Source organism: Juglans regia, chromosome 15 (genome assembly GCF_001411555.2).
Source record: "Juglans regia cultivar Chandler chromosome 15, Walnut 2.0, whole genome shotgun sequence".
NCBI classification, from domain to species: domain Eukaryota; kingdom Viridiplantae; phylum Streptophyta; class Magnoliopsida; order Fagales; family Juglandaceae; genus Juglans; species Juglans regia.
Genome location: NC_049915.1, coordinates 6,036,922 through 6,048,887, shown reverse-complemented (window position 1 = coordinate 6,048,887; position 11,966 = coordinate 6,036,922). Strand labels below are relative to the sequence as shown.

At 41.1% G+C, this 11,966-nt stretch overlaps 2 protein-coding genes across 2 annotated transcripts; both read left to right on the top strand.

The window, feature by feature from the left end:
• The first annotated feature begins 5,610 nt into the window (after window positions 1-5,610).
• Window positions 5,611-6,438, top strand: LOC108992323. The gene has a single exon (XM_018966856.1). The coding sequence runs from the start codon at window positions 5,611-5,613 to the stop codon at window positions 6,436-6,438; it is 828 nt and encodes a 275-aa protein (XP_018822401.1).
• Window positions 6,439-10,372: 3,934 nt separating this feature from the next.
• Window positions 10,373-11,290, top strand: LOC108992322. Its single transcript, XM_018966855.1, has one exon. The coding sequence runs from the start codon at window positions 10,373-10,375 to the stop codon at window positions 11,288-11,290; it is 918 nt and encodes a 305-aa protein (XP_018822400.1).
• The last annotated feature ends 676 nt before the right edge of the window (window positions 11,291-11,966 follow it).

Genomic DNA, 11,966 nt, shown 5'->3' with positions numbered 1-11,966 from the left:
ACTACTATTGTGTCGACTCCTCTTCAACACCTACCAAAGCCACTTCCTCCAAACCAAAATAAGACTAGGACCTGTACTCTCCGAAATGAATACACACTCACCATTACTATGCATCAATCTCATGCATCCTTAGCCAAAACCAATAATCGTCCAAACGTGCAAGTGATCATCATTACCATTTTCATCACTAGACCTACATCCTCGAAATCAACAAGAATCATTTCCTAAATCCGCACCATCTATTATCCTTAAAATTGATATGGATTAAATCCTCAACCTGTCATTGTAACCTCGAGCTACAAACAATCATTAACCAAACTAGATCAACATCTTCAATCCCCAGAAAATACACGAACTAGATCATTACCTTCCATCTCCAAAGAAATTCTCTCCTGAAAAAATTCTCACATTAATAACTCAACTCTCATCAATCCTATTTTGATTCTGCCCTTCAACTCTGCAATTCTAAAACCTTAACCCAGATAAAAATCATTTTCCGAAATCCTCAAGATCGATGACCTTAAATCTAAAACATTCACTTTATAAAACTTGTAAATTCTAAAACCCCAAATGTTATCAAATTGCTTATCAAGGTCGGCAAGATCAAAAACTTTTAATCTAAGTAATCCCTTAATTGTTTGTTGAACCTACCAGCTTAAATCCCATAAACTTATTTCCAAAAAACTATAGGGTCTCAAACCTTAGATAAACTTCTCATAAATCTAACATTGACATTCGTTGAACTTACAACCTCCTAACCATACACTCACTACATAAATTCTACGAAACCTAAGACCTTAATTATCCTAAGCAATTTAGAACTATTCCCCTCCTTAGCACAACTTGAGTTCCTACTCCAAAGAGTTCACCCTGACCATGATGTTCGAGCCTCGATATTAAAACAAACCAATCACCAAGAGATCAGGCCTACTACACCAAATGTTCAAGCCTAACAATGGCATTCTTAGTAGTACCATCTTCCTGTCATAGCACAACCCTTAACCCGCCTTTCAATTTCGAACAAAACAAAACAAAACAAAATAAAATGAAATTCCATAAATAAAATAACATACGACAAAATGAATAAAACCAATGAAGTAGTTCACAATAAAATAATTAAAACAAATAAAATAACATACCATAAAATAAATCAATAAAATAAATAAATAAACAAGTAGCATACAATAACTAAATAAAACCAATGAAAACCATATATTTTAAATTAAATAATTTTAATTTACAACTTTCAAAACTTCTTGGTATGGCACCAACAGGACATGTGGTTTTACCCAGAGCCGAACTGCTCGGATACCACCTGTGGCGCCCCCGACCCCCATGTAAGGAAATACAGAAATTGAGACGCTGGGATGATGACAACACGGTCACACATCCCAAAGAAAGTGCCAAGTGTGTGTACATGCGATAGTGTACAATAACAACGCAGCGGATAATTAAGTCTACTAAGTACCAGAATTTAAATACAAGTAAACATCAGTAAAAGGGTTTAAATAGTAGTTATACAGTCATCCAAAATTAAAATACAATACAGTAAAATAAAATAACAAAGTCAGTGATCCCAGATCACTCCTCGGGCGGAGCAGTCTCCTCAGGCTTGCCCTCCTCCTCCTCATCTGCATCAAAATCTGCGTTACCATAGAATGGTACAGCAGGTCAGTATAACCCAAATAATCCTCAGGAATAAAATGCATTTAATGCAACCCACATGCATGCATATGATGAAATATGCATTTTTCTCAAAACATCACTTTCCCCGAAAATGATAATTTTTCCAACACACGCCAAAATCCCATTTGGCCCAAAATATCCGTAAAACATTTTCCCAGAAAATGATTTACACAAAATCCAACACACTATTTTTCCAGAAAATAGCCAATTAATCCGTTATTACCCTATGCACCATGGCCTCCCCTAGGGACCATCCGCACGTCCTGGCTTCGTAGTGATGTCCAGTTCCGCGCCCAGCGCGTTCATGGCCGAGCACCCACTACGCAACAAGCGATGCCCAGTTCCGCGCCCAATGGGTTCATGGCCAGACATCCTCTAGTCCCCGCCAGCAGAAGGACCACGGAGTCGGCACGAATCTCTCGTCCGATCCCATTGTCGCCCGGCGACAATCCAGGGGACGTTACTCAGTATATTCCGCTCCCGAGTAACCAGAGGAGCTCCACCGACATAATGCCCCATCTCGGCTTGGGGTCGTGATACGCACACACCCAAATTCCATTCTCACATGAAAACCCAGTTTTCAAAAACACATGAACATGAATGCAATACACGAAAACCCAGTTTCCTTTACAAACATGATCATGCATGATATCATGAAATGTACATGTACCGACACTAATCAACAACCATCAATAACCAACCCAATCAAATCCAACCAAACAACTCCAATCACCAATCCATCCGACCCCCGTACTCCTCGAACTCAGTCCGGCAAATCCAATCAACAGTTAAATACAGTGAAATGTGTTAGTGTAAAAATACATTAAATTCACAAGAATTCTTTGGAAAATACTTACAGTGCTATATAACAATTTTTGAATGATCACGAAGCTGCAAGAGGTGGAAAAACAGCTGCAGAACAGTGTAAAATACACTGTGGCCGTGGGTCACAGATACCCACTTTTCAACGGAGGCAAACAAAGACCCAAAATTGATAGGGTAGGGCCTAGGGATGTCGATGAAGCTAGTGGTGATGGTGGTTGGCCGTGGGTGGCGGCGCAATAGGCGGTAGAAGACCAAAATACCCAAATCGGAAATGAGGTTGGTTGTGCTTCACCGGTGACGGATCGGAGCTGGGGTTGGGTCCAATGGGTTGCCAAGAGGTCGAGGATGAAGTGGTGTGAAGATGGTGGCCAATGGTGGTGCAACGGCGGCGCAGCGGTGGAAAGAATGCCATGGCTTCAATGGGCTCGTGGTGGCTAACGGCGGCGCGAATGGAGCTGGAAACGGAGGGGTCGTGTCGCCGGTGGCTAGGAGAGCTGGGGAGCCGGGCGGTGTCGACCACCGCCGACGCACGGCGGCGCTTGGTGGAGAAGAAGGAACAGACGAAGAGAGGGAGAGGGGGTGGGTGTCGCGCGGGAAGCCAAGGGAAATGAAGGAAAAGAAGAAAAAGAAAGAAAAGAAAAGAAGAAAGAAAAAGAGAGGAAAGAAAATGGAGGGAAAGAAATGAGGTCCAATCCTCATATCTTGGGTCACAAAAATGATCCAACGGAAACGATTTCAAAACCACAAGTTAAATAAAATAATTTAAACGTAATGGTAAAGTGAAATTAAAATAATTAAATCTCGCAGTAATTAATTAAATATGTAAAGCAATTTAAATGCATAACAATAAATAAATATTAAGAAAGCACATAAAAATAATTTTTACCAAATTAAAATTATAAAAATAAACTCACTAAAAATTCAATCAATTTTAAAATAAGAGAATAAATTTTTGAATCCATAAAAATAATTGCTTCAGTAAAACTGCACTAAAATACGGTGTGTTACACTTGATATTTAAATTATTTTCGGTTAATATTTTATGGATCAAGTGAGATTTATTTTGAATTTTTGGCCGGGAAAATTGTGGAACGAAGGCTAGTTTAGAATGTAATACGAAGGCCTTTTATAAATCAAGAAGTGGGCCCAACAAGCCCAAATTCGTATGAAGCCATTTTGAGCCCCTGTCCATGCACGTTTTCTATCTATCTTTCTCCCCTAGGGTTATTCTTCACGTCCATGGCATGCACCCCCACAACTTTCACGGCAAGAGTGCGCATAGTAGATACGTATTCGCATTACATTTATTCTTCTCTTCCTTTAGTTCCTCTAGGATTTCAACCACTTGACCTATATATAAAAGCAGAAGTTTTTTTCTTCTGCTTAGAGAAACTGCCCAGCCAATGTGAAACCTCAGCCGTCAGCATCGGCGCACAGTACCCATGCTCGGCCAAAAGCCAACCTGCACCACCATCCCCCCTCATCTATGCTCCTCAACAGCCAACCATGAGAACAAACCTTTCTCGTTTAGCTGCCATCACCGAAGCCAAAGCCCCACCGTTCACAACGCAACCAGTCTGTGCCTTCACTGTTTTACTCAACCATCACACGAAAACTGTAGCTTTCCAAAGAGTTCAGGACGTTTCATGCTCCTCCATAATGCTGCCATAGCCATTGATCTGCACCACAAAACACGTGCGACATCCACACGAAACCGAAGCTGAACAACTTTGTTTTTGCAGTCCAAAAACAGAGCAGAACCGAGATGGCCATTTTTGGTTGATCATCACCTTGGCTCTCTCATCACTCTATCTCTCTGCACTAGGCCACCCAGCCGCCGACGTAGCCACTGTCCACCTCCCAGCACTTTGTAGAACTCCTTCCCGCATGATGAGCTTTCGTTCTCTCTTACTCTATCGATTTCTCTCGGTCTGTAGTGCTCAGTCTCTTTCTCTCATCAGTTGGTCTCACCCTCCATGCCCTCTCTCTCTCTCTCAGTGCTCCGTCGCGATCACCACCTTCCACGGCACTACAGCTCCGTTGCAACCCCCTTTCCGCCACTGTGAACCTCTGCCCGCATACATACTTCATGTAATATTAGCTTCTTTTACAAAGAAGTCATATCTCCTTGTAATTACGGAAATGCCATCAAGGCTGTATTTATGGTTTATAGTTTATACGTAGCACATCTCATACTCCTTTTAAGTGTTTTTACAATTTTGCCTTTCCAATTACAAAACTACCAGGAGTTTTAATTACATTTTTATCCTTAGTATAATTCATGGCAGAGTTATATTTTTTATGGACTTTGTTTTAAGTCTCAAAAATTTATATTTTGTGTAGATGGTATTTTATTTAAATTGAACTGTGTTTAATTGGATTATATTCCAAAGATACAAATTTCTATATTGGACTACATTAAAATAAAGGTTTTTATTAAATGATATTCATTTTTGTTCGATCTTAATAACAATTATTTTAATTTATAAGTTGGAAGTATTAATTGATATCGAGGAAATCTAGAAATGTGACGATATTTTAGGATTACATGGATTTAAGTTTTTGAGGAATTAAAATAGGTTATTTTAGCATCTTAGGCTTAAATATTAAAATACGTGTTCGATTGGAAATTTAATTGATTATTTTATAAGTGGCGACTTTTAGTTGATTTGGCATTTTGAGGAAAATTCTGAAAAGTTAAGAAGTTTAGGTAAGCGGGATTCTTATACTAGACTTTGCATAAAAATAAAATAGGTTGAGGTTGATTTTTGAAAAGTATGCATGTTTTGTTATGAAAAGAAATTGAAAATAACCTCAGTTATTTACTCTGCATTACTAATGAGATCCGTAAGAAATAGAAGAGTATTTGTGTCATGACTAATGTAGACATGAATAAGGAAGTTACATTGGGAGTGCCTTCGTTTTCTCGCAGAGAGAGTGTGAGGTTTCAGTGCCATGGGTTTCCACTCTAAGGTTTACGTCTCACTTGATGTGAGTTTCCGTGTCTGGTTCGCTAGTCAGCTGGTTTTGGTATGCTCATAAGGTATACGGCTCACTGCATGTGAGTTACCTGGGTGATTCTGTTTATTGGCTGTCAAAATGGAGGCAGAAGACTTGGCAACACAATGGGAGAGGTTTCATCTCTCAAAAGAAGAAATCTCATGTTTCCATGCAAATCCAAAACAATACACCGAGGAAGATGCACGGGGCAAACACTGCATTGTGGGAAAGGCCCTAACGGAGAAGAGTGTCAACAGTGAAGGTTTTAGGGTCACCATGTCGCAGATATGGAAGCTGGATGGGTGGGTTACTTTCAAGGAGTTGGGAGAGCAATGTTTTCTGATGGAATTCCAAAAGATGGTAGATAAAGATAGAGTACTAAGTGGACGTCCATGGTTCTTTGATAGACACCTGCTAACCATGATGGAAGTGGATGAAACAGTATCCATCCATGCACTGCAGTTTCATTTTGAACCCTTTTGGGTGCAGCTGCATAACCTTCCATTAGCCACCATGACAGAAGATTTTGGTCAGCAATTTGGAGGATCCATTGGACACGTTATCAGAGTGGAAGCCGAGGCTGATGGACGTGCTTGGGGGAGGTGTCTCAGAGTAAGGGTAGCGGTGGATCTACTTAAACCTTTGTTGAGAGGGAAATGGCTGAAGCTAGGTGAACAACAGCATTGCATTTCCTTCAAGTACGAACGTCTACAAAGTTTTTGTTTCAAATGTGGGGTGTTGTCCCACAAAGGTAGAAACTGTGCTCGTTTAAGAGCAGAGCAACAAGGAGATGAACAGGCCTCGCATCAGTTTGGCCCCTGGTTACGAGGACAACCCAGGAACACAAACATTTTTGATAGGCGCAGGTTTGGTGGTGGTGGGAATGGAAACCAACGGGGTGGTGAACAGAAAGAAGACAGTGGCTGAAGTGGAAGCCAATGCAGTGGTGAACAGAAAAGAGCGGGAAAGCAGGATATGTCCTCAGCAGAAAATGAGGAAGAAAAAAAGCAAAGGGTCCAATCTCAACCACCAACAAAAGAAAAAAGAGTAGTCGAGGTTTTTAATCAGGGTGACTTTCTCGGGAACCAGCTTAAAGATCACATAGGACAGGTAGGATGGATCCCAGAAGTAAAGCAGTCAACAATTGTGTATGGGGTGCCTAGCTTCGAGGGAGCCACTGAAGCTACTGATATGCAAGGGATCCAGAAGAACATGGTACAGGTTTCTAAATTACCAAAAGAGGGCTCCACGTGCAAAGTAGAAAAATGGTCCCCCACGTATGATCTTGAAAAGTTGGAAGTCCTACAAAGGAGTGAGGTGGATTCTACTAGAACGCCTGCTGGAACTAGGCAGGTATCCGGGAAAAGGGTGGAGACAGGCAATTTGGATAGTACTGATGATCATGTGAACCCCTGTAGGGTTGACTTGGTTGGCACTGTCAAAAGATGGAAAAGAAAAGCACGTGAAAAAACATCCCAGGATGAAGGAAATGGTGGTGCCCTTCTGATTGAAACCCCTAACAGGTCCGCCAGAGTGTTCTACCAGAGAGGATGCAAGAGAAGGTTCACACATAGTAACGCTACTTCAAAAAAATTTAAAGGAGATGGAGTTAACAAGGAAACATCATTGGCTCAGGCAGAGGTTGGTCTCCAGCCCTGCCAAAACCAATGAGTATCTTGGTATGGAACTGCCGAGGGCTTGGGAACCCTCGGTCAGTTAGTGTCCTTAGAAATTTATCAAAGGAAAAGTGTCCCACTTTAGTCTTCCTAGTGGAAACTAAAAGTAGAAATAAAAGGATGGAAGTGATCAGGAGAAATCTAATGATGGATGGGTGTTTTGCAGTGGACTGTGTGGGATTAAGTGGTGGCATAGCACTGTTATGGAAAGACAAATGGGATGTCAAAGTGATTAACGACACTAGATGGCATATCAGTGCATTGATCCAAGAAGAAAACAGTGGACCAACATGGCAGTTTACTGATTTTTATGGCCATCCAGAGACTGGAAAAAGAAGTGGGAGTTGGCAACTTTTGAAGATGCTTAAACCTTCCAGTCCCATGGCCTGGCTTTGCTCAGGAGATTTCAATGAGATACTACACCAAAAGGAGAAAATGGGAGGGGCTAGCAGACCTTATAAACAAATCGAGGAGTTTAGGCAAGCAATAGAATTATGTGGCCTAAATGAAATTCACTCTCAGGGACTAAGCTTTACATGGTCCAATAATAGGCTTGGAAGGGAATTCACAAAAGAAAAGTTAGACAGAGCACTTGGAAATAAGGAATGGAATGATATTTTTAGTCATGCTTCATGCACTGCCCTTGAAGCTGTAAAATTTGACCATTCCCCTCTCCTCATTGAAATCTGCAGAACAAGTAGTGGAAGAAGGAGAAGACAAGTGCGCTTCAGATATGAAATGGCATGGGAACAAAAGGATGATTGTAAAAAGGTCATTAGTGAGGCATGGAAGGAAGGTAATGGACTAAGCAGTGAGGCTAGGACCCTGAGGAAACAATTAGACACATGTAAACAGGAGTTACTGGTTTGGCAGTAGAATACTAAAAAACAGCAGGCTATGAACATCACTCAGGGAATACAAAACATTGGTCATCTCTAAGAAACTGGCTCGGGCAGACACTTAGCTACCATGAAACAAGCCCAAGAGGAGGTGGTGTCTGCATTGATAGAAAATGATCTAAAGTGGCGCCAAAGGGCAAAGCAACACTGGTTTAAGCATGGAGATAGAAATACTCAATACTTTCATATGCAGGCTAGTCAAAGAAGAAAGATCAATACCATCAAAAGGGTCGAGGTCTCACAAGGAAGGTATGTCACTGAGCAGGCAGAGATTGGAGGTGTGTTCACAGGTTATTTCTCTTCACTATTTACTTCCACCAATCCCTCAAATTTTGAAAACTGCCTGTCTGCTATGGAAACAAAACTTGATTCGGAGATGCAGGCATGGTTAATGTTCCCTTTCACTAGAGAACACATAACAGAGGCTATTTCTCAGATGAATCCACTAGGGTCTCCTGGCCCTGATGGATTTCCAGCACAGTTTTATCAAAAGCACTGGGACGTAGTGGGTGAACAAGTGTGTAACTTTGCACTCAAAGTACTAAACCAGGGTGGATCCCTTAAGGAGGTTAATGACACTTATATCACCCTCATACCAAAGATTAAAAACCCTAAGAGAGTCTCAGATTATAGACCTATTAGCCTGTGCAATGTGGTTTACAAAATAGTCTCCAAAACCCTTGCAAACAGGCTGAAGGCCATCCTGCCTAAGCTCATCTCCCATAACCATAGTGCATTTGTACCCGGGAGGCTCATTTCTGATAATACTCTAGTTGCCTACGAGATCCTTCATACCATGAACTCAAAAATGAAAGGCAAAAGAGGTTTTATGGCTATGAAATTAGACATGAGTAAGGCCTACGATAGGGTGGAATGGCAATTTGTTGAAGCTACTATGGCCAAGATGGAGTTCCCTCCAAAATGTATTAACTTAATTCAGACCTGTCTCCAATCTGTAACATACTCAATACTGGTTAATGGTGAGCCTCAAAGGTCCTTCTTGCCTTCAAGGGGCCTTAGACAAGGTGACCCTTTATCCCCATACCTCTTCATTCTATGTGCAGAAGCCCTCACTGCCCTGCTAAACAAAGCAGAAAGCTATGGGGTTTTGACCCCTATCCCTTTTGGAAGAGGCTCAGTATCAGTGAACCACATTTTCTTTGCAGATGATAGCCTGCTCTTCTGCCAAGCTTCAACCGAGGAACTTAGACATGTGCTCAACTTACTAGATATATATGAAAAGGCCTCAGGACAGGTGATAAATAAAGACAAATCCTCTATTTTTTTCAGCAGGAATAATAGCCAAGCAGTTCAAAAACAAATTTTGGAGATTGCAAGAGTTAAATCCTCTGGCTCTTTTGAAAGATACTTAGGTCTACTTGCAATGGTGGGAAGAGCAAAGGTGGCATCATTCCATTCATTAATTGATAGGACATGGAGTCGAGTTACAAACTGGAAAAACAAATTTCTATCAACAGCAGGGAAAGAAGTTCTCCTCAAAGCAGTCCTTCAAGCCATACCTACCTATGCCATGGGTATGTTCTTAATACCAGCCTCCATCACTAGCAAAATAACTCAACTACTCAGGAAATTCTGGTGGGGATTCAATGGAGATAGCTCCAAGATTCAGTGGGTGAATTGGAAACAGCTCAGTTTCAGCAAAGACATGGGAGGGCTTGGGTTTCGAGATTTGAGAAGTTTTAATCTAGCCTTACTCTCAAAGCAAGGTTGGAGAATTTTACAAAACCCAAACTCTCTGGTGGCCAGGGTTCTTAAGCAAAAGTATTTCAGCAAAGGGGGGCTGTTAGAAGCCAAAGTGGGGACAGGGCCATCCTTTGCTTGGAGAAGTATTCATGCAGGTTTAAGGCTGTTAAAGGAAGGTCTCATATGGAGGGTGGGGAATGGAAAACAAATCAATATCTGGTCAGACAAATGGCTGCCATTCTCTCATCCATATAAGATTCAGTCCATTCGAGATGGGGATTGTTGGTGTGAAAAGGTTTGTGATCTAATTGACCCACAAGTGCAACAGTGGAAGGAACCTTTTCTCAAAGAGCTCTTCACCCAACAGGAAATTGATGACATAAATCTATACCAATCAGTTTTGGGTGGAGAGAGGACCAACTAGTCTGGCAATTTACTACACAAGGGAGATATACTGTCAAGAGTGGATATCACCTCAGTAAAAGTTTAGAGTGTGGACAAGAAGGGGAGACCTCAAGAAAAGTTAATGAAAAACAAGCTTGGAAGGCTATTTGGAAGTTGAGAGTAACCCCTGCTACTAAAATGTTCCTATGGAAAGCATGCAAGGAGGCCTTACCAACTCTAGCAAATCTGAGAAGGAGGAAAGTAGTGGAACACAGTTCATGTCTGATCTGTAAGCAGGAGCCTGAAACTTCTGGTCATGTTCTGTGGGGCTGCATTGCTGCAAAGGATGTGTGGGGTCAGGGAGTTATAAAGGTGCAAAAACTATCTTTTCAAAGTGATTTAATATTTGATATCTGGTCGAGAATGGTGGAGAGGCTTAGTTTAGAGGAACTTGAAGAAGTGGCAGCTACTATGAGGGGCATATGGGATAGAAGGAACAACACTCTTTATGGTAAAGATTTCAAACATCCAACTGCTCTCCACCAACTAGCCAAGGCAGAACTGGTAGCATACAGGGAAATTCTCACAGAGGAGCCAGTAGTCAATCCCACAACTCATGTAGGGACTCAAAAGTGGTCAAAGCCTGAGGTTGGTTCTTTTAAAGTCAACTGGGATGCGGCTGTAAATCAAAAGGAAGGACATATAGGAATTGGAGTGCTCATCAGAGATCACCAAGGTTTCCCTATTGGGAGCCTACAAGCAAACAAATCCTTCAAAGGAACTCCCTTCGATGCTGAAGCCTATGGCATCCTCCTAGCAGTAGTTTTCTGCAGAGAAATTGGCATAACAAAATGTATGTTGGAGGGGAATTCAAAGCAAGTAGTAGATTTAATGAACCACCAACCAAAGAACTGGAGTTTGGGTAGCTGTCTGGTGGAGGATGCAAGGGTGGTACTAAATTCTTCTGCTTGCTGGTCAGTGGTGCATACTTTCCGAGAAGCTAACATGGTAGCACATCACCTAGCCAAATCTGCCCTGGATTGCACAGAGGATCGATATGATCTTGAAACATGTCCCTCATGTATCTTTTCTATTGTCACAAAAGAAATGAAGTAGTTGTTCTACTCGATTTCTGCTTGTGTTTTCATGTAATTGGACTTATGTCTTAATGAGATCAGTTTCTTTTATCAAAAAAAAAAATGTAGACATGAACTAGTTTTTGTGCATTATGTTTCTAATCTATAAAAGAGCAAACTTGAGTCTTCTTTTTTTCTAAAGTTTTGTTTTGATGAAATAAAGATGTTCTGATGCATGAGATCTAAAAGTTTTGCTGTGAATAAATGAAGATGTTTTGATTCTGTTTATTTCGAACATGTGAAATTATCTGAAGATGTTCAGTTTTTGGTTTTTGATATGAAGTGGCATTTGAAAACATTGGCATGAGATTCTGATTCCGTATTCTGATTAAGTCTGATTATGATGTTCTGTTCGGTTTTTTGTTACGGCCCAACCACAGGTGATAATAGTGGCATTCGGCCCAACAATGAGTGATAATAGTGGATACGACCCAACCACGAGTTATAATTGATGGGCACCAAGATGGACCTAGTCTTCAAGATCCTTTACAAGTTTCAAATGAGCTAATTACAAGGTTAAGAGCCAAGAAAATCAATGAGGCAATGCAAGAATTGTTGCAATTCACTTGGGACGAGTCTAGCAACAGCCCAACATTCAAGACGGGCTTGAAGGATGAAGATCCAGTTTTGATTCATTTGATACAAGCTATGGAAGA